The sequence below is a fragment of the Hetaerina americana genome, unplaced genomic scaffold (genome assembly GCF_022747635.1).
Source record: "Hetaerina americana unplaced genomic scaffold, ioHetAmer1.1.p SCAF_1, whole genome shotgun sequence".
Classification (NCBI taxonomy): Eukaryota; Metazoa; Arthropoda; class Insecta; order Odonata; family Calopterygidae; genus Hetaerina; species Hetaerina americana.
The window spans coordinates 21182718-21209953 of NW_027286069.1; the positions used below are offsets into that span (position 1 = coordinate 21182718).

The 27236-nt window shown below is 38.2% G+C and overlaps 1 protein-coding gene across 1 annotated transcript in view; it reads left to right on the plus strand.

The window, feature by feature from the left end:
* Positions 1-2962: 2962 nt before the first annotated feature.
* The window catches only part of LOC139700540 (protein obstructor-E-like), a 35805-nt gene continuing 11531 nt past the window's right edge, over positions 2963-27236 (plus strand). Inside the window, exon 1 of the mRNA XM_071599085.1 lies at positions 2963-3074. Coding sequence (XP_071455186.1) covers positions 3026-3074 — 49 coding nt within the window. The 5' untranslated portion in view covers positions 2963-3025. The remainder of the gene's footprint in view (positions 3075-27236) is intronic.

The following is a 27236-nucleotide window of genomic DNA, read 5'->3' on the forward strand; positions in this document are numbered from 1 at the left end:
TACCTGAATTATGCTTCGATTCGATTTCCATTTTCCTAGGAATAATTGCATCTAGTTGTCTGTGTAGAAGGAGTTTTGCCGCATTTTTAAAGCGCAATCTCGCCTCACATTCCTCGTAAATAAGAGGTCCGTATCCACCTTGAGGCCTGCTCGTGGTCTTAGCACACTGGCTTCCCATGGACCTGATGTTCGACCGAAAACGACACCGAGTACTGGTGAAAGAAGAACATTTTACACACTATCGGAGCGAATCTGATATATGTTCTTGAATTTGTCTGGTCGTCCAGGACAAAGCTTGGGTTTGCCCCTTCGATACGGAGATCTAGGAGTAGTCTCAACAATGGAAGTAACCCAAGTCACTACCTCCGAAGACGACATGGACGCGGACCGTGATGTGATCTTGATATGTGGTCCTGATCAAGATGAAAATACATGTGTATGTTCTTCGCCAAAGGTTCGCCAAGCTGGAACACCACTAGGAGAAGTCTATCACGCTCCAGGGCTGTGACGTAGGAGTAGAGTTTGCCTCCCCTCCCCCACCCCCTTCCAATCTCTCCCTCTTACCCTCCTCATCTCTTGCCCAAGAATCGGGGCACTTGGTTGCATAAAGCATCGCAGATCTCAGTGTAAATTACGTTTCCTGAATAGCTCAAGTGGTTGAGAGCATCCGCCCGGCAAGTGGAAAGATCCGGTGTTCGAATCCCGGTTTAGGAAATATTTCTACACTCGTGATTTTCCTGATTCCGCCTTCCCCACCTCTACTGTGTTCGTCTTTTATATGTGTTCCTATCCCATTTCCTATTTCTATTTCTATGTGAATGAGTATATATACTGTATATATATATATATATACTGTATATATATATACTCATTCACATAGAAATAGAAATAGGAAATGGGATAGGAACACATATAAAAGACGAACACAGTACTTTATATATATATATATATATATATATATATATATATATATATATATATATATATATATACATATATATTTTGTTTTTTTGAATATGCTGTATTTATATTAATGCGACGTTAACAAATATATTCCCAGTGTATTATTACACTTAAAAAATATATGTGTGTGTATTATATAAATATAAATATATATATATATATATATATATATATATATATATATATATATATATATATATATCTATATATACATACCGATTTATGGGGACGTGGCAGTCGAGTGGGTATAGCACTGAGCTAATGATCAGAGGGCCTGGGTTCGATTCCAGGTGACGCCTCTTGGTACTTTCAGCTTTAAACAAGCTGGGTGATTTTTCGAGTACCAGGTCTTGATGGGGAACTACAGTTAGCACAGGGAATAATGAACTGGCCTCCCTTATTACCCCTATGTCTTAATTTCACTGACAGTGGGCTTAGCACTTGGTTAACTCAACCTTATCAAACCGACCTTCGGATTGATAGCTGTAGTTTTGGTTTTAGCCATTTGGGACAACTTACCCGGGTATGAATCAAACGAAAAGTGTTAGGCATGGTGGGTGAAGAAACACTGCTATTGGGAGAAATCAGAATGAAGCAGGACAAATTGGATGGAGGAGATCATGAGAGAGGCAGTGGGGTTCTGGAGACGGTGATCAATTCTAGGGGAGCGAGATAAAGAGAGGAAAAGAATAGGTATTTTGAATTAAAATTAGGGATTTAGGAAGCATTAAGAGCTAAAAAAATGAACTATTGAAAAATGTAGAGTAAGGTCTAAGGATATTGTATATCATGTAAGTCAAGGATTAGTAGCACAATAGTGTGTTGTGTCAGGGTTCATCGAAAAACCTACCCTAATCCACTAGAATACTGCCAACAATACCTCAATTTTCCGACCACTGCAGTAGACTATTAGGCCCCTTGTTGTGGGATGCCTCTTCCGTTGTTTGAATAGCTATGTAATAATTAAAAAGAGACCGACTTCAATTATCCTGAGATTGAGCATAGTGAATTCATTACTTAAAATAACGTGTGCTGCACTGTTGGAGATGTGCCTACGAGAGGATAAAGAGGAGAGAGAGAGAGAGAGAGAGAGAGAGAGAGAGAGAGACATCCTACTTGATGCAGTATGTTTTACTTTCCTTTTTGTAGGAGCAATAAAATTTTGTATATGAATTTGGTCACTCCCGCGTAATCTCAGAAGTGACCGATCTAGCAAATGGTATTAATGCAAAAATAATAAATTATTCTGTTACTCATCCATCGAATTTTATTTATTTTTAATTTCATAAATTGAATTAATAAGGCCATAACTGAATCAACTCACTTCGTACATTCAACAATTCCGGATATTTTCCTTTCTCCTGCACATTAAATCAGTCAGGCAATAATGGACAACTTTCTCTACGAATGTGCAATTTCAAACGTATATCAGCTTCTTTGAAAATATTTACTTTTTATGAAATTCCGGTATCTAATGCCTCCTTATTGTTACTCTAATAGGCGATGATTATTAGGGACTTTTGTCTTTTGGATAAAATGGCGCCAAAGACTTCTACAGTGAACTTATTTGACTAAGCGGGCGCTTGCTATGTCGAATGCGAGAATTAGCTCTAATTTTCACAACCTGTGGAAAAAATGTTTCTTCAACCATTGAAATGGACCAAAACTACCGACCTCCCCCCACTTTACTAAGCAACTACCCCAGGGGACTGCTTACGGGATTACCACAGGGCCATTTATCCTGGGACAACTCCTTCACTGTTAGGTTCACCGCCTACTTTTCAAACACACCTCCCATAGGTTTTCTTCGAATCAGCTTCGTAGGCTCAGCATCTGCTTCCCACAACAACACCTCCTACCTTCTTCCCAGGCCTTTCTCGCCCCCACCATTGTTACCCTCTCTCGGACGCCATTCCCCTCCCCTGCCACGTAACCCTTTCCCCTCCGTACCCCCCCCCTCCGCTCACGGCTGCCCTCCGCTACCCCTCCATCCCCAACACCGCAATAAGGTAAGCTGCAAGGTCGTTTCTATAGCAGTCCACATCTCTCCGTCGCCAACGAAATGTCGGCCAAAGGAATTCTAATCTCCGCCCTCGTGCTTTGCGCTCTCGGTGAGTCTCTTACTCTTAATCCCCCAACCTGAACTCACTCACACCCTCCCGCACCCGCCCCTCCCAAAGCGCGGTACTTCCGTCGGTCTCCGCTCTCGGTCCCTCTTCTCTCCCTTCCCCGTTGAATGCGAACCCGTTCGGCGGGACCCAGCAGCCGCTGGCGAACTGGCGAGCCATTTTCCCCCCATCGCGGTTTTCGCAAGGAGCCCTATTGGATCCAGACGTGCAGTCGTGTCGCGGACGAAAGTTGGCTCTCGCGATGGATGGGGTTTTGAATGAAAACGCGTTGCGCAAATCCGCTGAAAACTCGATATGCGGCAAGCCGTGGTCCCGAACCTAGTCTGTGGTCTCATTTTATTACCTTTTGCCCGTGGAGTGATTAAGGGGTTTTTCGCTCCGGGCTCACACAGCTCGTGCTCATTTTTGCAGTGAAATTTTAAGGAACTTTTTACCATAATTACTATTTTGTCTCGCAATGCTTAATCAGTGACGGAGTGACATAGTGTTTTTTTAACGAGGGAACATCAGTTGACGTGGATTCAATCCGGCTCCAAATTTCATGCGCGATGCATAAGAGTTGCATTTAAAGATTATTTCTCAATCCACTCTCTCCTTTTACTTGTCTAGTTCACCATAGGGATGAACACAACAAAAATTCGTGCGCTCGACTCCTCTTTCTCCTGAGGGTGAAATCTGCAGAGTAATGATCATTTTCTCCCCAAAGGCGATTCATATATATTTTTTTCAATTCCCATTGCCATCAGGATTTCCCGCCATGTTTGGATGTTCCCTCAACTCAACGGTGTCTTAGTTTTTCGGAGTTGGCACACATAATCAAGACGCTTGGGAAAATTTAATTCAAATTTCACTCAAATCCATTAATATATTTCTCAAAATGCAAACGACGTGTGAGTCTTAAAGGAGAGTCGTGTCTTGAATTGAACTTGATTTAAAGTCGGCAATGTTTCTTGGAAATAATACACAATTCAGAAAATTAAATTGAAAATAACAACCCCGCTGCGCTCCGAATAGTTTGGTCAAACTTTCACTCTTGGATCTCTGAAGCAACGCTTTACTCTGAATGGAGTCAAATGCATTTGGTACTTTCGTGTGTACATAACATTTAAATCGACTTTATTTAAGAAAATATTTTTGTAAAAAATATAACTGCGTGATTGATTTAAAGGAAACGAGCACATTTAGAGAAAAGCTCAAAACATCTTGTTATACATAGTGACGAAATTGTAGGAGGGTCCTGTAGCATTTGGTAATTTCCTTAGAGTATGCCCTATGTTAAATCATCCAGAGATCTTTCGATGGGTCAGATAATCAGGTGCCCAGCAACTGCTGATTGTCGACCCGATCGGGTTGGCACTCATCCTGGTGGTAAAACCTGCGAAACCACGCGAAGAGTGATATAAGCTAAATAATCCACTTTACTGTGCGAAAGTATTATGCCCGATCTTTAGTATGGAACTTTCATTAAAATTGTATACATCAAAGGTATTAGTTCTTATCAATTTTTTTTCAATCAGTATCGATTAATGATATTTTATTTTCAGCATATTTTTTTATATATTTGTGTTCACTTTAAAAAAAAATAGATTTTAATATTTAACGCCTCGTTAAAAGAACATCCTTTAAATAATTGACGAATAATATTTGAAATTCTTTAAAAAAGTGGATCTCAATGTACTGTTTAATTTTAAAATATATGAATCCGGGAATATCTATAATTTTTTTGTGCTTTAATGTCAAAAACTCCAATTTCTTCATAAAAATAGAGGATCATGGCCAAGTTAAAACAAAAAAAAATCCGTCTTAATTGTTATGCATTCATAATCAGAATCTATCATTGACCTTGAGCCAGCTTTCCGTTAGGTTTCTGATCCAAGAATTTCCAATTCCGAGGCGAAAGGACAGATTTAGAACCTTCATATTTTCCCTTCAAGAAATTAAAACACAGTCATAATACTAATAGACTCATATTCATTTGTCGCCTAAGGAAGTATCTTACGTACTTGTACACACAAGTACAATTTTACTATCTACTAATCTATTCATTGTTGTAGTCATTTTGAATGTCGATTACATTTTACGTCCTCAGCTATGTTAATCAATCAACCAACTAAATCATATTCATGGAGTTAAATTTAGTTGAGAAGCATTTTGGGTGTGCTCTAAACGTCGAGGGTTAGCCTCCAATTATTACACGTAAAATATTATTAATAGAATTCCATGACTGCATTTAACTGATAAATGTTTTATTTAATTCAGCAACTAAGCTTTTTAGGTAGGAATGTGAAGTTTTACGTTAACATTACTTGATCACTAAGTTTCAAAGATTGATTTCAACTATGAGTATATATGTAGTAATGGTTACTATAATAATCTGAGAGGTAGCCTAGTATGACCGTGAATATAATAACATGCAAAATAAAGAGTTACTATCAATTAATGAATTGGTGAGTTGGATATTTGACTTATTAATATAAAGTAAGTCTTACTTTGGGTCCAAACTATTACACAAAAACGCTTCGCGATTATTTTTACCAATTCAATTGCAGTTAAGCCGTCACTGTTTAAATACTCGTCAGCGAACGCTATCTTGAATCAACAATATATTTCTTATCTTATCCGGTAATAACGATACATTAAGTTGAAAATATTAAATTGCATGTTAATGCACTTTTAACAAAATATTGTCCTCTTATTTTTCCATATGAATTTTAATAAAATAAAATATTAAATGGGTGTTGCAATCTCACCTTTACTACAAATACGAGGATACTGTCTTTTACAATTAAATTATCATTTAATAGCGCATAATTAAAAGGGCGTATCATTTTTTTCCCTTTAAGTATATATAACCTCTCCATTTGGGCTACAACATTTGACCAATTATGGATAAAGAAAACAGACAAGATTTTAAAATATTCACATGTTATGAAACGTATGATCTTCATTTAAACTCTCTTTTTCTGATGGTATACATTGCTTCACCGAGGACCAGCTGAATGGACATGGCGTATGGGAAGGAATGATGAGGAAAAGTTAAAAATGAAGTGAAATAAGTGCATAGTTTTCAAAATGAGGATCTTAATTTATTATATAACTTAAGTTATTTAACTAATATTTTTGACTTCTTCTATCCCATCGTGTAGTAGGGGTATCTAGGCAACGGTTGTCGCAAGTAACGGTTGCTCTAAGAGCTATCTTCAGGAGATTTCAACGCCTGATCATCACCTAGCAAATTCCTCGCCTCTCTCTACAGATTTTAATTGTATTACTAGGGCTCCTTCGAAGCATACTCAACAATTTCATAAGACGAGTAGCATGTCCCCGTATTTACCTCGATATACCCATTGTACGGTCTGACGATTTAAGGTACTGCTGTTACTTCAAGATCGTACTAGAGCATAGTCAAGTCTTCTCGTAACAAAATCCACAATTCGTTTGTAAAGTCTAATTTTAGGTATCTATGAAGATACTTGTTGAAGCTTAAACGAAAGGGGCTCGAGTTATTTTTTGATCGGTAAAGGCATTCCTCTTGTTGAGCGGAAGACGTTATTTCAGGAAACTGAGATGTGGCCGTGACCGGTGATACAAACCTTAGAAGCGATACAAAGATAAATTGAGGTTGAGAGCCAAACTGAAAGTTGCAAAGGGAGACATCAGTTTTGAAAAATCGCCATGCCGGCGGTGAGCTTTCACTGATATGTATCTTAAGGCTTTTTAAATTCCTTCTCAGCAACCTTCAAACTATGAAATGCGAATGTAGGATGTAGCAAAGCTAAATTCCAGACATTACAAAGGAGAAGAACAGTAGATAAATGAATTTTCACAACTTCGTAACTGTCTCACTTCTGGGATATTAACGAATGCAGTTATTTATAGGTAAATCGGCCAACGAAGGAAATCCGTGTGGTAGATAATCTAAAAAAATAATCTCATCAAGATTGCATCTGATATATTTACTTTGCGGTGAGGAAAGCTAAGAGAATTAAAGAGGTTTTGAGAACGCGTCTTTTCTACTGATAATATTGTTGGTAGTTATGATTCTGGGATAATAATATTTCGGAGTCAACTGAAGCTGCCAAATCGGCTAATATTTAGGTAAATACTAAGTACTTTGGGTACCTTTCTCAGATTCACTATTTTCTTAATGAACTTATTTATCTTAATAAATATGACAATTTTTAACGAGTCTTTTAAATTAAAACTATCATTATTAATGCGTTGGTACTAAATTATAAATTATAGAATTACAATAAATGCTCTGGCTTGAATTAATTTAATGAAATCCACGCAAATTATCTGCATTCAAGGCATTAGCATTACGCAAGGCTTCTTTTTTTAAGTTGCAGTGATACTTTAGATTCTCCGATGGTTCATAAGAATCTATAAAATGATTTTGGTGATATAATAACGATGCATTGCTGTTGATTATCTGTTCCAAAAGTGGTTTCAGCTCGCAAACTTTGCCCTTTATGATTGGGTAACACTGCGTGTAGATAAATTCTTAGAACAAGGAACATGGTAAATATTCCCTGCAAGAAGAATTTCGAAACCAACACGAAAGGGGAAATATTTGCGCACAACCATTGAATTTGTTAATCCTAATATTTTTTAAAGACCCCATTTACCATTACCAATCTTTGATAAATGCAGCCGGAAATAATTGAACTATTCTGGTATTTGATTTAAGATTATAAAAAGTTTAAAATGGAATGCTGTTGAGTTTTTTTTCCAAATCAAAGCGTGGGATGATACTCGGAATCGAACCGGAGTCACTGAAGTACGGCGGAAAACGAAAACACTTTCTCAGACACTGTTTTAGTTTCGCATCCAATCCGCAATAGCGATTTCACCGGATGACCGATATGATTCGCGGGAAAAAAGATAAATTTTCCCGTACGCGGTTTTCCATATCGAGATTCGGCCAGTTAAAAAAAAGAAAAATTCTCTCTCCAAGAGCCTTCTCTGACGTATTATTATAAATGCATCCGTTAACTTTTCCAGATTGTAACTTTACCACAAGGTGAGCTAACGAGCGTGAATAATATATTTTTGATCGTTAAAAATAATAAGTGGGAGGGAATGAAATGGAGACTGGGAACGTTTTTTCATTCGTGAATTATGCATGATTTCGGATTTCGCGAAAAGACCATTCGAGAAATTTCACTTCTCTCACTTCACCTCGCGCATCGCAAAACGGCGACGACCCATCCCCAAAGCAGAAGCAAATCTGCGTCTGACTGCTAACTGGCAAAGGGTGACGGTAGAAATATCGACCCCAAAACGTCTTCCTGAGATGCTTCGTCGACTCCAACCTTCCCCCTCTCCACCCAAATGGCGTCTCCTACCATCGCAGCCGAATGAGGAATGCATCCGTTGTCGGCGTCTCAAGAAGTTCGAAGGAAATGGCAAAGGTCGCGTGAGGGAAGCGGACTGTGGGAAGGCGTCGAACTCGACAGCGTAGGACTGAATTTTCTGTAGAGGATTTGTAATAATTAGATGCTTATCAAGGGTTATAAATCCAAAGATTGTTTTTAACTGTTCTGCCATCAATATCCTATGCTCTGCCAATCTCTCCATTCCCTCAGAGCTCCTTGGACCGAAAGTTTCCATTATATTTTTCTCATAGTTCATTCAAGATCTTCCTCTTTAATCCTTTCCCGCTCTAGGTACTGTTTAAATATGGTCTGCAGTAAGTTACCGTGTCTCAGAATTATGGTCTTAAGCAATTTGAGAGATCGTTGTGGCCTATGCTTTGAGGAATACCATTGTGATGAAAAAGAAATAATCAAATAACTTTTCCATGCAATAGAATTTTTAATACCAACTAATTACTACGTACGTAAGCATTATTTGGTCTAGTTAAAATGATGCGACAGTGCAGCGAAATATCTAGGCAATGAGAATTCTATTCTATGGAAACCCCACGTTATTTCATTCTTCCTTTTTCGTCTTGAGTAAGCTATCGTGCCTCAGGATATGTCTAGTTAGTTTTCCTCTTCTTCTTAGTCTGTGTCCTCGCCAGGCTTATCTCTTCGAAGTACTTCTTCATTTGATACTCTGTATATCCATTGGATTTTTAACATTCTTCTCTAACACCATATTTATATCACCTTCAATCTTCATTTCTTTGATATTCATAGTATCTATATAAGTGTTACATCATTAGGGATAGCGTGTTTTAAAGATGTCGTTAGTTTACCAAAATGATTATTTTTCGACAGCCGATTTTCTGTTCGCTAGGCTCAGAGACTTTGGTCCATAGCACTACCGAAGAATTGTAATAAGCAGACGGATTCACAAGACCACCCCGTAAACATACCTATGTAAAATTTAAGTTGACATCCTATCACTACCAATGAGGGTTGTCAGTGACTGGAACCATAGGTTTTGTAAATAATGCTATCTTTAAATCATGCAAATCAAACATACCTTCGATATTCATCTCGCAAAGAAGTCCAATTTCAAAGATTTTATTAAATGATTGTGAGTTCATTTTTGAATGATTTAATTCGTTGATAATCATATGTATTCTAGAGGAATATTTAAATTGTGCTTATTTTCAAATGTGTCATAGAGATAACAAATTTTTACAAGAATTGATTAATTTAAATGAAAAATCGACATGAATGCATCCAATGAGTTACGCCCACACTCTAATAGCACCCACCTCCCTTGCCGTGTCATCCAAAAATAGACGGGATATGGATCGAACATAAGTTGGTAGAACTTAATCATCTCATAAGTTGGTAGAACTTCAGCGAACTTTTTCACATTATAATATCATGTGAGGCTAATTTATAATTGTGAGAATCAACAAAAATAAGGCAAAGAATCAGAAAAGGTCAGTCTCGGACCTACTCTCTCCTTTAGTTGCGATTGTTATGCTTATCGACGCCTACCAAACTATTTTTTTGTTTTTGTTGCGGAAATTGATTTGTTTCTGACTCTCGTTCATGGTCGTAAATTTCTAGTTTATTCTTTACTTTATATTATGCATTACCGCAAATACGAGTATTCTCGTAACTATTTTTACACCATACCTTAACAGAGTGTGATCAAGCGGTGGAAATGCGTTCATTTTAAAAGTGTTACGATCAGAATTATGCTATGTTGGTTATCTGAAAACGTTTGACAAATCTAAGTTTGCATCTAAGAATATTCATACGTGTTCCTTATAAAATTTGTTAAATATGACCGACGCTTGAAATGTTTCAATTACGTTATTTCTTAGCCTTTGATAACTCAACTAGTAGTTCTCATCATCGCAACGTATCTAATTCGTAAATACATACTGAAGAGTACAATGCAATATTGGAAGTTAGTGATACGTTACAAAACGTTATTGGTAAATTACCAAACGATAAAATAAATTTAATAAATATCATGGAAACCGACAGCTTTCAGTAATCACGTGAGATGGGAGAGGTTTCTGATGGCGGCCAACTACCAATGAAAATACGGCTATCGATTTACTGAAGGCCCCCACTGGACTCAGTTGAATGAGTTTGCGTCACCTATCCGTTTGATGTGCGGTGTGCTTTTGAACTCTTTTTGATTGAATTTTATTGCTTTTGTCTCAAGTGCAGATTTTGCACTCTTCACAAAGTACTCAAGGATATTTAGTTAACACATTTGCTTAATTGAGCATATCGACGGTCGTCGAACACGACCTTCGAAACTCGGGGACCGGAGAAAGTTCTTCTGAATGAAGGGAAGCATTGAGGAAAAGGGAATGTCCGATAGAGACTTCCTGTCCTCGCTCAGCGGAAAACTCCCCGAAAATGGGTAACACTAAATGGCTAATTGGGAGAATGGAATGGTACATGATATATCCATTATTTTTATTTCTTCATAATATCCTCATTATCTTTTAGTTTTTCTTTCCCACAATTTTGGCGATCTGCGTAAATAACCATATGCTTTCACTTTCCTGTCTTGTTTTCCACTTCATTTATTGATCTCCAATTGGTAGTAGTATAATTTGTGATAGAAGAAGATGTTCGACCGGCATTAAACGAAGATTAGCTCAGGTTAATAAGGCGTAAATGAAGAAGATGGAAATAAAATGTTCAAATTACATCTAAGGCTGCATATAAGGAAGCAGTTTGTTAAATGTTCCATATAGAGCAAAGAACTCTACGAATCATAGACATGGAACATTAAAAAAGTGGACCAGCGAAGAGTAGAAGCGTTTGAAATACGGTGATTAAAAGGAGAATTTTAAAGATTAAATTGGCTGACCAAGTGAGGAAAAGAAGGAAGGAAATACGTAGGATATTGAAGAGCAGAAGACGATAGGATCAAATGGAAAACTCGGTGGCTAAGAAAAAGAACTATGTAGATGGATTGGGCACACTTGGTGGGAATAATACGTCATTTAGAAACACAACAGAAGGGAAGGTCCCGTAAAGAAGAACGAAGAGACGACTACACAGGAAACAAATCAAGAAGGATGTAAAACAGAGGAGATATCAATCAGAGGGTGAGAAGGAATCGACACTGAATAGAGATGAATGGAGGGCTGCTGTAAACGAATCTTGGGATTGAAATACTGGTGATCAACATTAATTCATGATTATTCTCTATCTTTTTCTTTTAAATTCTCTGTTTTTTTATACCGGAGTTACTTAATTAAAATTGATTATTCGCAGCGATGGGTTTGTTATAAGATGAGGATTGTTGCTGAGAGATGGTATTAAAATGAACTGGGATTGAATAGACGTTCACTCCGAATAAATGGATTTTTAAATGATTGAAAAATCTTTTAAGAAGGAAGTATACTTTATTTTTGACTTACAATAAAGTGCCGTACATTTTAGAGGAACCACGGAGGTTGAGTGACCCCTGTTTTTATTTGGAAAGAGTAGATCATGCCCTTAAACAACCTTTCCAAAAGTCGATTCACCATCGCTAACGAGTTTATTTTTCCTTCATCCCTCTCATCAAGTGGTGATTGGATGGTAACGGAACCGATTGAAAATTTTTTCTGAGAAGATCATGAAACTTCGATACTTTCACCAATTTAATACTCCCAGTCACAGACATAATACGTCCTGGAAATCCCGAATAGAGTTTTCTCAGAATTTATTTTTTATAGATGGACGCCCAACAAGTATTCACATGTGTTTCCTAAGCCTCTTTAAGTGATTCAGTTGAGCACAGTAGTGATATCTGAGAACAGCACTTTAGTAAAGAGCTTAAAAATTAGGACCACTGAAAATTAACTCAAGATTATTTCCCAAACTTCTTTTGGCGTCGTTAACTACCTCCAGGGGAAAGGAATATATCTCTATCCGCAACTTTAATTGAAGAGAGGATATTTATAGGTGTTTGCTGGTGAGATTTGGTTGAATATTTATTTGATTTTCACGAGGTTTACAGTAAAAATCAATCTTAGTAATAACGGTATAAATCACTAATGTCATCCTGGAAGAAAAAAATAATAACTCTTCTTACGTATACAAACAATAGAAGTCTTAATTTTTCCTTCCATTACTCGTGTGTGCTCTGATAACAGTATAGGTTTTCGGATTGAAAGAAAACGAGAGTTTTGTCAAATGAATAAGAAGTATAATATGAGTAATCTAAAAGAAGAGTTTACTTTTGCATAAGGATTGGTAACCTAAATGTTTCCGGTAATGGTAGTCGTGAGATAACGTCCTGACTTCTCTTTTCAACGGTTTTGATTTCACTCTAAATGGATTGTCCTCCTTACGTCAGTATTTTTAAATAAATTATAGTATGCATTGAAATATTTAATGACTGACGAAAATGTATATTTGTGCAGAAATAAGTTGAATGTAAAATAAGCAATCGAGAGACGAGAGTCGGGTATACAATTTGGAAGTTGATGATTTCATATTAATCCGGATTTGACTCTGCGTTAATCAAGAAAAATTATTAATTACGGATTTAAACTAACCTTAACCACATGATTCCAAAGTATTGACGATATTATCACAGGAAATTAGGCATTTATGTATTTAGATAATGAAAAACTATCAGTTGAATTTACTTTGATGATTATACTACGCATTTTTTTCTTTGAATTCGGTCCTTAATTTGTTAGTAAACAACCGAACTATCGTGCGTGTATGGAATAACGCATGAAATAATGGCGACTACGTATAACGAATGATATACTGAAGTCTGAATCAAATGATGTCCTCAAAACAGTCCTCTAAATGTAATATTATGAAGAGATCAAGCAGTTTTTATGCCTGGTGCTATACAGTAAACACTTTCCTGAATAATTTACCAAAGGCGTAACAAATCCCCGCGAGATTAGTTCGTAGTACTTTTATTACTCTTGAAATGAAATAGAAACCAGACAGAGTGTTCAAGTCGTGTGGTCACTAAGGAGATCGTCGGCGTTGGACCAAATACGTGTGCATATGTGCACATTGCAACTATCGAATGCATATGTTTTATTTAACGTATATAAGACAATATCATCACAGGGAAACAAATTCACATTGAAAAATACAAATGTTTCATGAAAAAAACGAATTTACCGACATATTCATCTGATGGAACACAATAATTTGATTGTAAATAGGATTGAGTACTTTTTTGCAGCTTATAAAGTTAGCGGCAGTATTTTACTGTTGGTTTGGAACAATGTTTTTGGAAGTAAGTTTTTCATATGAACTTTTTCTTTCATTATCCGACTTAAACATTCTATTTTGCCATTAAGTTGGCATTAGGAACAATAACTTTAATTTTACATGATATATTAAAAAAACCATAAAAACAGTAATCCACCCGAAGGTCGGTTTGGTAGGTGATGGTAGTATTAAGCCCGACGGCGTGTGAAATTCACACATCAGGGAAGGGGGGCAAGTTTATCTCCCTGTGTCGGTTGTGGTTTCCCAGGAACATCTGGTACCCGAAAAATCACACATCTTGGGTGGAGCTGCAGGTGTCCAGAGTGCCTTGCCCGGGAATAGAACCCGGTACCCTCCGGTTAGTAGTCCAACGATCTACCCCTGGATTACTGCGACCCACATAAATGGTTTATACTTGTATTCCTACCCAAATTAAAGACAGGATAAATGAAAAACAAACCATTTACAGTGGTAATTTTCGTAAAACTTCGACATTGATACATTTTCATCAATCTTTAATGAGTTAAATAGTTTTTAAACTTTGGATAATTGCATTATTTGATGTAATCTCATATGGTGTGCATACATTCCTTTTGTAATCGCTCTATCACTTTTACATACAAGTATCTTCATAATTTAGGAATTCCATGCAACAGATGCACATCCCAGTTCACCTTCCACAAAGCGAGTTTTAAATTTTGTCCGAAGTTCTTGTTTCGAAAAGTATATCTTGATTTATATTAAAACGAATCCTAATACTCATTGAGCGTGAAGAACTTTAGGTATCTAAAACGCTTGGAACAAAATATCATCAGTCGAATCGAACTTTACGCCTGAAACTTTGAAAAACTGAATAATCTCGAACAGCTGCATTCGATCAAAAATAAAAAAGCTCGCCTTCGGAGAGAATACGACTGTAAGGTCTTGTTTTTGTGAAGGAAAGAGGCATTGACCTTCTAAGACGAAGAAAACACCACTCCTTTTGAATGGTGAGAGAAAGAACAGTTCGGTGAACCCAAATTAGAAAAGACATCTCGTCCATTGGGTAAAACTGTTCATTAATAGGCCAACGCTTCCTCCTGATCATCAGCATCGCCGTTAGATATGTTTATTCATGCCGGACAATGGACAGGAAAGGAAAGGGGATGCACGAATGAAGGGAGCGTGATCCAGGGTTTCCAAATGAATATCGTATACCTGCTTGGTCACGGTGGGCGGAGCGACCAAAATACTTCTGAAAACATGTTAAAAAATTAGTTGTCATGTTTGGAAAGTTTTTCAGGTTAATAGTACAGGCTGCTAGGCTACTACAGGCTACATGTAACATGTTGGATGTTGACCCGGAATCGTGAACTTTCCTCAATCAGCTATTTGTTGTCAAATGAAATCAGTCCCTTCATTTTTTGAGATTGTGACTTAAACGGTTAACGTAGACAACTGGAGAGGAATAATGGCGTAGATGACCGGATTTATTGCTGTAATAAGTTCGCGTTCTCAGTGAAACCTATCTATGGGACCAAAATTTGGCGTCCCGTCGAATAACACTGGATTATTCGGTTGAAACGACAAGGACAATCGAATAACACTCTGTTTTGGATCAGATTACTGTTATAAACCCATCATCGTGTATAATCAAGTCCTAGTATGCAAGATTTGATATTTTACCGACGCACGATTCTTTTGAAGTCCTCCTGGGTTTTCCACTGCGTCAGAGCTTCACCCGGATTTAGAGTAAAACGCAGGTTAAACGACAGGTTACACGGGATTTAATAGCAAAGGAGATGATTTAGTCTCGGATATAACGAGAAATCAGCCATTGAGGAGCACAGCCTCACCCAGGACCATAGGATTCTCTTAGACAACGCTAAACTAATGAGCAGGGCAAATGGCTCCTGGGACCTCCTAGCAAAGGAGGCAATGTAGTTTGTAATTCCCTTCCTAATACTTCTTCATTTGATTTTGTTGAGAGAGTACTGTTGGGAGGAATCCAAAGAAGGTAGGAAAGGTGAACGTAGAGCGTTTCCATTGGCAATGGAATGCTGAAGATTGTGATAGAGGGGAGGAGGTTAGGCAAGTGAAGTGACGGTAGGAAAAGGATAAGAATGTCGGCAAGATTGAAGGGGGTTGACGTTGTCCTAGAATATCTGTGAACGTTGTATCATGTTGTGTTGCATGGATGGAGTTGGGGCAGCATTTTATATGCATGCAATTGTTTCATATTTTTTTTACAACTTATGAACATGCCATCTTTTCAGATATGCTATTCAAAGACTTGCGGCTTCAGCTACATAATATCATGGTTGTTACAGCTAGGGTTTTTTTTACATACATTCACAATATACGACTTCTCGACACTAGACGAAAAAGAGTTGATACTTACGCTAGTAAGGAAATATTATCTGAAAATTGCACTTTGGCTTTCAGGGATCTAAGTTTCATCTAAGATTTGATTTTAATAGACAGTTGAACTATTTAAACGCTTTAATTTCTCATTTTAAAAGCATTCCTCTCATTTCACGGTTCATAATCATGCCTACCACGCCTAATAGCCTTACCATTATCCCTTCCTACTCTTCCCCGGGCCTGTTAATTTTTTGCCTTTTCTCCTCTTCCTCTAAATATCTTTAAACATCCTCCAATCGTTTTCTCTTTCTCCCTTCTTCTCTACTCCCGTCTTCATTACTGCTCCCTCAATAGTCATTGCTAGGACTGATTTTCTTCTTAACATAAACCTAAAGCAATGCTCTTTCCTCTTCAAAATAGTGTTCACAAGTGTTAAGCCTCATTTTGTGCATCCACTTCCTCAATTCTTTCCAATCTCCTCCACGTCTCAAAAGCATCGATCCTCTACCCCTCTCTCACTTCTCCAAGGTTCACGCTTTGAACCCGTATATTAGAACACTTCACGCATTGCATTTAGCTAATATCTTCCTCTGCTCTAGTCTCAGATTGGTGTATAATAAATAATTATAATTACTAAGGGACGCCATTGCCATGGCCACTCTCGTTGCTAACTCAATCTCACTCTTTCGATTGTTTCCTCGATATTTCATAGCTATCAGAATATAATTTTTTAACATCCAAGGGTATATCAAAAATAAAAAATGACTTATATATCTACACCTACATAAATACCCCGCAATCCACCAAAAAGGTGTATGGCAGTGGGTGCACGCATCAGATGAGATGGGTAAGGGATGAGGGAGAGGTGTTTTAATGGTTAGGAAAAGGGAAAAATCATGAACTGAAAAACTCCGAAAAAACGCAACAATTCATATGAATGGTGGCTTGAAAACTTTGGAATGAAAACTTAGTTCCAAGTTAATTTTACTCACTAAATAAGCTCTTTGGTGCACGAAAAAAGAGAGAATAACAATGAATCACTACCACTTAAGACGATAGACCCCCACAACACGCAGACAGTTCGTGCAGAACTTGAAAGCAAGAAGTGGAAAGTTCTAATGGTCATGAAACTTATAGTTCACTTGATTCACGTCGTCAATTTCAAGAACTAATTTTGTCTTAATCCTGGTGGTTTCCATGATTTTACTCCTTTACTCCCACCCACTCATTAAAAACAATGCACGAAATGGCTTTTCTCCGTTATAAACCTCTAAACTTGTTTCTTTTTCAATATTGCCATACTCTTTTCTTCTTGATGGAAACGCTCAGGAATAAATTATGCACTCCATATCGTGCACAATTCTTTCAGTTGCAAGAAATATCTTTCCCTAAGCCTCCTTAAAATTGTTCACGAAACTCCCTCCTTTCTATTGACGTAAACTCTCCAAGCGTACACATCCTCCTATAGTATTAATAGTAGTTTTAGAGGAGGCGACCGACAGCTGAGGCCATTTGCGCCATTAAGGGGTGAGTGGGTAAGGATTAAGGATGGAGAGAAACCCAGCGTCGGCATTAGCCTACTATTGACAAAAGGCGCCAAGGGGTACGCAGTTTAACGTCCTAACGACGGACGGCGTGCTCACTCAAAAGTGCCTGTCACAAAGCACCTCAAGTAGGTATCGGGATACCACCGAAAACTTTCTACCGTCTCCAGGATTCGAACCCTGGCAATCTCGGTGGTAAGCCAGTGCGTTAGCCACCGCACCATTCTGATTACCCCACATCCTCTTATCCTGATGATTAGGAGATAGCGTGTAGAGCTTGCCTTTTACTAAGTCCTCGTATACTGTGAGTAAAATTCAAACATCAACAGGATAATACTAGGGACCAGTTTCCTTCCCTGTGCCACTATATGGTTCCCCAGGAAGATCTGGTGCCCGGAATATATCATACAGCTTGGGGAAAGCCGATGTTGACCAGAGACGCCACCCAGAATCGATCCCGGGCCCTCCGGTCAGAATCCCAGCGCCCAACAGGCTGGAGTGCCACGTTTCCCGTGACGTAGTAATGGACACAAAAAAGGAGTAACAAATGCAAAAAAGTAGTAATAATGCAAAAATATTCTTACAAACAAATTAAATTTATATAATTAAAAGGGACGCTAAAGACAAAAACAACCGCCTTGGTGTAGGACGGTGATTGGTCCACAAAATTCCCCGGTCATTCTCTCCAGCTTTCGGCACGAGTAACCCCTTCGATGACCACTTCTTTAAGAAGGCAGAATAGAGCGAAACAATTTTACTTTCGTCCCCCGCGAGGGATCGGAATTTTGTTTTCTTATATTTATTTTTTCTTTAACCCCCCCGTGTCATGTCCTAGCGGGCGAACGGCCTAACGGCGGCGATCCATTCACAACCCTCGCACGCACGAACGCTTCCCCGGAGAGATTGGATTGAGGGTGGGATGGGGGTGGGATGAGGGCGCGCTTGTGTGCAAGTGTGTGTTCGTTTGGGAGGAGGGGGAGGCGGGAGAGAGGAAGGAGGAGGAGGAGGAGAGAAAGCTGGTAGACATCCCCCCTCCCCTCGTCCCTTCCATCTCATCACGATCATCTTTTCCCCTTCCCCACCCCCGCCACCCCCTGGGGGAACCGAAAGGCGTGAGACTTTCTAAAAGAAAAAAAAAATATACGCTCTCCTCCACGACGAACGGTAAAGGATAAAAAAAAGAAAGGACGACCGGAGAATCTCTCACAATCGAAGGGGTGGAGGGGGGATGAGAGAAAGGAAGATGGGGGAGGGGGTGGTGAAGGGAGGGGGCGAGTATTCGGAGTCAACCCGTGTCGTCCACGTCTCTCCCTCACATTCCACGAAGATTCCGCCGCCGTGGGGCGGTTCGGTGCGTGTGGCGTCGTCCGCTCTTTCTCTCCCCCATTCACTCCCCCGCCCCCTCCATCGAACACTCCTCCCGCCGCCGCCGCCACCATCGTAGAGATACGCCCACCCATTGTTCCTCCTCCCGCACCCCGCGATCCTCGCGTCTCTTGTTCCAAGACGGAGAGAGATGCATCCAAGTCGAGCAAGTGATAATCAAGTGCACTTACCACTGTACGGTCCTCAGGCCAAAATTAATACTCGTAAAATATAATATATAATATGGTGCGTACACATAACATAGAAAAGAACCGAAATGGATGGGTTGGAAAATCAAGAATATTCCACGTTTATTTGCAAATCCAGGGGCGTGATAGTTCAGTGGGGAGAATACCTGGCTACCGGTTTGGACTATATATACTATATTTCAAGTGGCGCCCCTGGGAATTCTCAGTTTCACCAAATCTCTGAGATATTTTTCGGTCATCACAGAACTTTCCTGGTAACCTCCATCCAAATGCGGAAATTTCAAAGTGTAAAAATCATTTGACTTTACCGGGACTCGAACCCGGATCCCTCGATAGCCGGCCGAGTACTATAGCCAGTCAAGCTACCGAGATATCCTATCTCACTCCGAAGAACCGGAGTTTGGCAAAATTTCTGCATTTTAATGCACAATTATCAGATTACTCCGTAGACGTTATTGCCACGGCATCTCCGCAGTTGTTTGAATTGGGTAACCCCAGGCGACACAGGATAAGGAATTGATTCTCATGTGTGAATTTCACTAGATGTTGAACTCATTACTCGGTCAGCTCTACCCTCATCTATTATAACTGCCCTTTTACCGTGTTATGTTTTAAAGATTTTTTTCTCGAGGGATTAAGCATTTCTTGGGTGGGCGCTTATATTGTGCTCTGTGTGAGTGGTTTCAGGTTTTATTTCGTTCGGAAATGTAAAAAAAATTATCGTTTCTCAGCCAATCTCTCCATTCAAAAGCTATCTTAGACGGTAATACTAATAATTTAAAGAAATAAAATTTCTGTGCTGTAGATTTTTTTTCTAGAAGTGGCATAATTCCACTTTAGAGCGACTGTACGTCTTAATAACTAATAACATATTTATATCCTTTAGTTTGTGGTATTCCGCTGGATTATTTTTTTCTGTTTGAGAAAGGTAAACGGGGAAAGAAACAATGTCTTGCTTATTAGTATATGTTGAGCGTGTCTCAGAAAATTACTTTTTTATTAACATTTCCACCTCGCACATAATTATCCCTGAACGTTTCTTTAATCTCATGACGAATGTTGGAAAAGCATGGCATTAGCACACTAGAAAGTTATATGGTGGTACGTGGATTGTAATGAAAAGGTAGAAATATTATCTGGTTTAAGGTTGCAAAAGCAACCGTGCATAAAAACTTGTGCATAATGTTTTGAGGGGGAAGAAGGGGCAGGCCTGAAATTTCATGAGTGAACGAAGGGATTATACCAAGAAAAGAATATTTTGAAGTCCTAAAAATACGTATGAAATACGTATGCATTCACTTTTTTATGAAATTGATAGAAACAAAAAGGGATATTCAGGGGTAGAGCAGTATGGGAGGTATTTGTGAAAAAAGATTTAAAATTTCTATGTTGATTGGTGAAACCCTTACAAAATTGGCTTTTTTGTTCCTTTGCCTACTACATGAAAGGGAACACCGTGATGGGATTACGTACGAGCGTAAACTTCGTGAAAATTAAATCGCCAACTGAGTGGATGTCGATTCTCGCTTCATTCAGTTTTCAATCAGGTGATTGGCAACCTGGAGTGTTCATATTCTGCCCACCCCCATTCGTAGTCGATGCATGTTCACCATTCAACCTTTCTCACATAACCCCCTCATATTTTTTCTTTCAGTGATCTTCCTCATGTGACTTTCTTAACCCTCCTACATTCATCCCGACCACAATGCCTCTCACGTATTTATTTATTGATTCTCACAAAGTGTTTTCTATGAATCCGTTTCTTCGTTTTCTGTCGCATACCGCGCGTGGAATAATTTTAAATTTCGGGTCGGGAGATGGCAATTGGAATTGATTTTGTTTCATCCCGCGGCGCGCACTTCTTTTTTCTTTTGATTTATCGTCGTTCATCTGTTTGTTACGACGATGGAAACTATACGTCGATCGTGATCGTCATGAAAATTTCTTCTGTATTTCATTTCTCTTGGATAATGAAATAATCATTAACCCATTGTCATGGTAAAGAAAAGGCGGTCATGAAACTTTTATCAGCGTCATCTGAAAATGGCTTTCTACCGTATCCCACGCCGATTTTGATCAGTGATAAAAGATGGCGAGAAGATATTTTCGTGAAAAAAATATCGAGTAAAATTGATTTTCCGTTAATTTGTTTTTTGTTTAATCATTAGTTTTCCTTTAGCTTTCGAATTGAATTAAAAATAAGCGTCAAGTAACAACACCACATATTTCATGAGTGAACGTATTTAAGAATTTTATGCAGTACTTACTAAGTATCTTCGTATCCGTTTGTTATTGAGCGAGGTTCATTCACATCAAATTTCTCTCTTAAAAATACATTTATTTTGCGAATTCATTTAGCGATAAGACATCAGTGAATTAAAATAAGTCCAAATAAAAGGCCTCCTTGATAAATTGATTTCCGTGACGATGCAAACTATCTTTACGATTTAAATTTCCAGAAAATATCACGAACCGGAAGCTCGGTTATGCAATTGGTAATCAATGCAAAGTCATTCTTTTTGGCGATAGTATTTCCCTCTTTCATCTCAACACACATTTTGCGTACCCTACAAAGTAATTTTTAAAATTGACGAATCAAGTGAAATTTAAATAACATGTGTCTTAAGCAAAATGACAGCGCATCTTCACTTCACTATTACAAATCATATTTCTTTATTCCATCCTTAAGCATGGTAGAAGTTGAAGTAGTGTAATGGCACTGACAGAGCCAAAATTATTTTCATTAACAGCCGCATTATGGTTAAGGTAGGATTTGGGTGGACCCACAAACTAACTCTAACCCGATATATTTCTTCGCCTTAACAGGACAACACTTGACACACTACGCTACAATAAACCCTTCTTAAAATACTTTCCTTGAATATACTTTCCTCCTCCATGTGAATGCTTCTTTGCCAAACGCCATTCTTCTTCTTATGTCCCTACTACTTTGACCATCTTGGTCTAACACACTTTCGAGATAGGTTAACTGTTCAACCTGTTTTGAACATGGATACAAACATACACAATTTAGTCCTGTTTCAATTCCTTATACTTCTACCTCTCTTTATTCGGCCCAATATGCGTATTCCAACCCTCCCCAAATGCCTAACATTAGGGGAAGTAGAAGGAAGGATAAGTACATAATATCTCCATAACCCTCTACATAATGGTATTCTTCAATCATTCTATCGCCGAGTAAAATAGCTCTGATTTATTTTATTTTTCTCCATTGAAGTTCTTCCAATTCTTGCAAACCACCCTTCTCCACCACTATGCCTTAGGAGGACTTCTTTGGTCTTCATTTCCGTGCATTTTACTTATTTAGATCTTCCCTGCAGCCACGTTTAAAAAACTAACGCTCACCCTATTATCACAGCGGCCAATTTTCCGAGCCAAAAAATACTGCGCACAAATGAAGGCTTTTTCCACATCTGAAAAAAAGAATTAATTTTTGATCCTCTTTGTTTGGTGCGTGATCAACCCCTCCCCCCCGTCACACACCCTGGTGATGACTTGCTGGGTACCATGTAAATAGATGGGTGGATCTACTGGGGGAGGGGGTGAACGAGACATCCGTCCGCAGAAAATGATTATTGAAGTCCGCACTCTTCCCTTCCCAGTGAAACGTGAACCGCCACGTTCGCCTCTTGACGTATCCATCACGACTCGGCAGAGGAGAGGCGTTCCCGGAGTCAGTGAGTTATGACGTAGAGATTTTTTCCCTCGCACGCCTCAACTGTCGTGGATGATGCAAAAGCCAACGGATCCTTCGTTTAAAACAGAGATAATGCCAGTTAGAGTGGGCGATGGAATAAATTAATCTTCCTCGTGCATCCTGATTCTTCAATGAATTTTTATGCCGACTTGTTTAAAAATTGCGCAAACCTGATAAGAATCTGGGTAGCTACTCGATTAGCACATGCTTTTGTCGACCTCTGACGAATATCAATCATCCGCGTGGACTCTATTAACGCAATTTAACGTTTTTTCATGCCATACTTTTTAATATTTTTCACCCTGCGACCCTCGTCTCTCTTGAAGGGAATGCTTATTCCCTTCATTCCTCTTCCCTGTTATATGGGTTACGTTATTCTCCCTCTTAAATCAATCTTCAGGATTCCACCCCTTCTCACCATAAAATAAATAGGAAACTTTATCAATCATATAATCGAAAGGATGGGCAGTTTCAAATAATAATATTACCCACAAAGTTTTATGTAGTAGTCATGTGTAGTCATATGGTTAGGGGCGTAGGGTTAGGCAATTCAACGAGACTGTGGCAGTCGATAAAACGTATGCAGAAATGCTTAGCAATCGGCCTCACAGGGCAATGGTACACAAACGGCCGTACATCTTTGCTTTTTATTCGCACAGCGTTCTAAGATTTTGACTTCTTAAAAAAAACGATATTTGAGAATTCATATTAAAATATCTTTTTATTGGCTCTATTGAAAGAATGAGAAATTTTATTTTATGTTGAATTGGATGAAATATCTGTTTCTTAATTATTTCATATGCCCACTAATGTAATAAAATAATTCAAATACATTAAGTAATTTCTACATTTACTACAGTTTACGTAATGTGTGAGGGATTTTGATCGTGACTGCACACGAGTCAATTTATCACCTTAGTTCATGTATTAATTATGAGCGTTTAAATTAATGTAACACCCATTCCTGAATATACGGTTTTTTAGGAATCTTTAGAGACTATTTAAAGATGCGATCTTTCAACTTTATTTTTGGTGAGTTCTGAGGTGCTGTAAACTTGGAACTGTGCGATTTCGGCCGTTTTTTCTCATAAATTAATTTATATTGTTTAAATAAAGTTAGTTAGTTGATATTTACGTTTTAGAGCTATTTGAACTCTTAAGTCAGTTCTTTGGTGAGAAGGACATTAATTTGAGCACCATTACAACTCAATTTTTCTTGTGGTAGTCCCCCAGCTACCATAAGAATATGTATAATTTCTTGTATTTTATATTTCAACTTCAATTGAAACTGGTAGATTCAGACAGTATTATCATCGTGATTTTATGGCGTAGATCTCAATACTAAAAAAACGGGAAATTATATCAAAAGCGAAGACTTTGCATCATAGCATCATGGAAATGGATCCGTCAAAGGATACAGGAAACTGGCCCAACTCTTGAATCACCCACAGTGTAATGTACTGAATGAAATCTTGAAGACATAAAACAAAAGAATGATTACGAATAATTTCGTAGAATCGTGCTTCTCTTTTTTTATACAGATGCTACTCAATTCATTGCGGTCGAGTACGTAATTACGAAAATTTGCATTTGAACGCGGAGAAAGGTGGGTAGGAGGAGTTTCCGAGAAAATCCCAGACACTCTCACTCCTACGGCAATTGACATCTTGGCACCGTTTCTCTCGCTATCCGGGGGGGGGGGGGTGCGGGCGCCAACACGCTCAATTGTGTATGCACAGTGATTCGTGTTTCCTATCCTCAATATTAATGCGCTGCACTGTGAATCCATAGTTACCTCCAGGGGCTCGGCTATTTCTGGACGACTATGCACTGATCACATTGGAGTATATAATGAAAGAATGTGACGTTCTTCCTTCATTTCGGCGAAAAACTATAAATGAGACCGCTTAAGTATTGAGAATTCAATTTACACTTTACTGTTACGTTTATTATGGTTAGTTTACCGTTTAAGTTAGGTTTTGGATGAACACTGACTATTTATCGCTAAACTCCAAAGCTCTACCCAAAAAACACACGACCTGACACCCCACACTAATTAAACCCTTCTTTAATTCCGAATAATTTCTAATTCCCTTAATTCTGTCCAATATGCCATTCTTTTCTACCCATTCCTTGCTTGCCTAACGTCCTACCCTTTATTACAATCGTCAACATTCCATGGCCAGTCGAAATTCTCTGCATCCATTTTTTCTTCATCCCTTAGATTTCTCCCAGCAATCCCCGCTCCTCCCAAGTCACCATGCCTAGTACTTCATCGTTCGTTTTCCTTTTCGTCCATTTCACTTTCTTCATCCCTTCTGCCATCCCAAGTAATTACCAGGACTTATGTTGAGTGGGACAATCGACTTTAATTTTGAAAATCAACGTAATGGTCAGTATATAAATATGAAGGTAGGAAAATATCCCAGCGTGGAAAAGAACTTTTTTCACACCTCAGGGTGATTATCAGTTTGTAACTTTGATCTTTGTACTATTAAGTTGATCTTGCTTATTTCCGAATTATTGAAACGGTCTGCTTCCCTTTTATTTCTCATTCTTCCTTCCTCCTTTCATTCCGCCCAAAATCTCTATACTATTCATTCCCCTTCCTCGTTTTCCGAACATTCTTCAGTCTTCTCCACGCTTCATCTTATTCTTTCGTTTTCCTTTATGTTCATCATACCCCTTCAATTCTTCTTCACACTCCTCAAATCTTAAACGTCTCCAATATAACATCTCCTAACTCTCAAATGTCTCTCATTATGCTTCAGAAAACAAATTTCTGAGCTGTGCAATACCAAAATCGGTATCAAAGTTTTAACGAGTAACCTATTTTCTTAGTCTAATTACTTAAAATCTCTGCCATAAATTCCTTTCTTCTTGAAATCCTTCGTGAAATCTTCTTTGCCTGACACGATTCTTCTTCTCATGCCCCTACTACTGGAACCAATTTTAATCACACTGATTTTCTAATACTCTCAAAAAGAGTGTTAACAAAAATTGTTTAAGCAACAAAAGTAAATTTAGTGGAATACAATGTGAAATGAACTTTTTATACATCTGGTCAAATAAAAAAATGACGTGTACGTAAATTGCAACAACATTTCTGAGAGCTTTAGGGCAAAAGTACGCTTTTAATACAGAGAACAAATATTTGGAATGTTTTTTAGGAATTTCTTATGTGGATTTGATACGTTCTTTACAAAGTTCATGAGACTAAATTTTTAATACGATTACAATAACCCATCAAAGTGAAAACATTAAAATTTTTTCTTTAAATCGAACCAAATTCTTATAATTACCGATCATCATAAAACATTGTGAACATTATAAGACGCGGATGGTATCTGGCGCAAAGTGACATCCACGCCTACCAAATTGAAGTCGATATTTTCTACACTGAGGTTCGTGAATGACATTCCCTCTATGAGTTGATATACATGTACGTGTATTCATTTTACAATGGAGAAATTTGGTTACTCTAAAAGTTATTTACGTTCTAATAAATAGTGAAACCGGTTAGCACTGTATTGAATAATGAAAAGTAATTCTGGCCTCATACTTCGGCTCATATAGCACATAACGTATATTTGTATACGTAGGATTGAAAGAGAAAATTTCGACTGCGACAAAATGTAAATTTTATTTCTTTTCAGTAAGCATATTGTAGTATTTGTCTGTATTGCCGTCTTCTTGAATGAAAGAATATGTCCGGGGTTAATTGGTGGCAGGAATGTTTGCTTCTTCAGTTATATTGGTTTTAATATGCGTGTACTGACGATTTCACACTCTTTAAAGTGCAGGAAGGGAAAGTTTTGATTTGTATTTGTCATCGAGGCCCAGGTAAAACCCACTCAACCAGGTAAAACCCACCAATTTAAGTGTATTTACCCAATTCGCGTAGCTGTTGTCTCCATATTTTCAAATAGAAATCGTAACGACGGAGAAATAATATCGAACCGAATAGAAATCGTTTGCTTCCGATGCGATATTCGTGATCCAATGATAACGGAAATTGACCAAATGGTGAAAATGCTTGACAATATTCGTGATCAATGGTCACGAGTATCGTAACCATTCGAGAACATTGCGTCACGAATATCATGGACGGTCATACAGTTATCATAGAAATGTACTCAAATTTATAGACACTGAATTTACCAGAAAAAAAGCTTTTCATTGAAATAATAGATATTTGCTATCGTGGTTAGAGTTGCGAATGGAGTTTAGTGAATATTTTTGGACTGTTTCTCCTCATACACGAGCTTTCGTCATGAACGTCTATTAAACTAGTTATAAAAGGGAAGGAGTATGTTCAGGTACTTTTTCGACTCTATTGATGATTTTAATGCGAT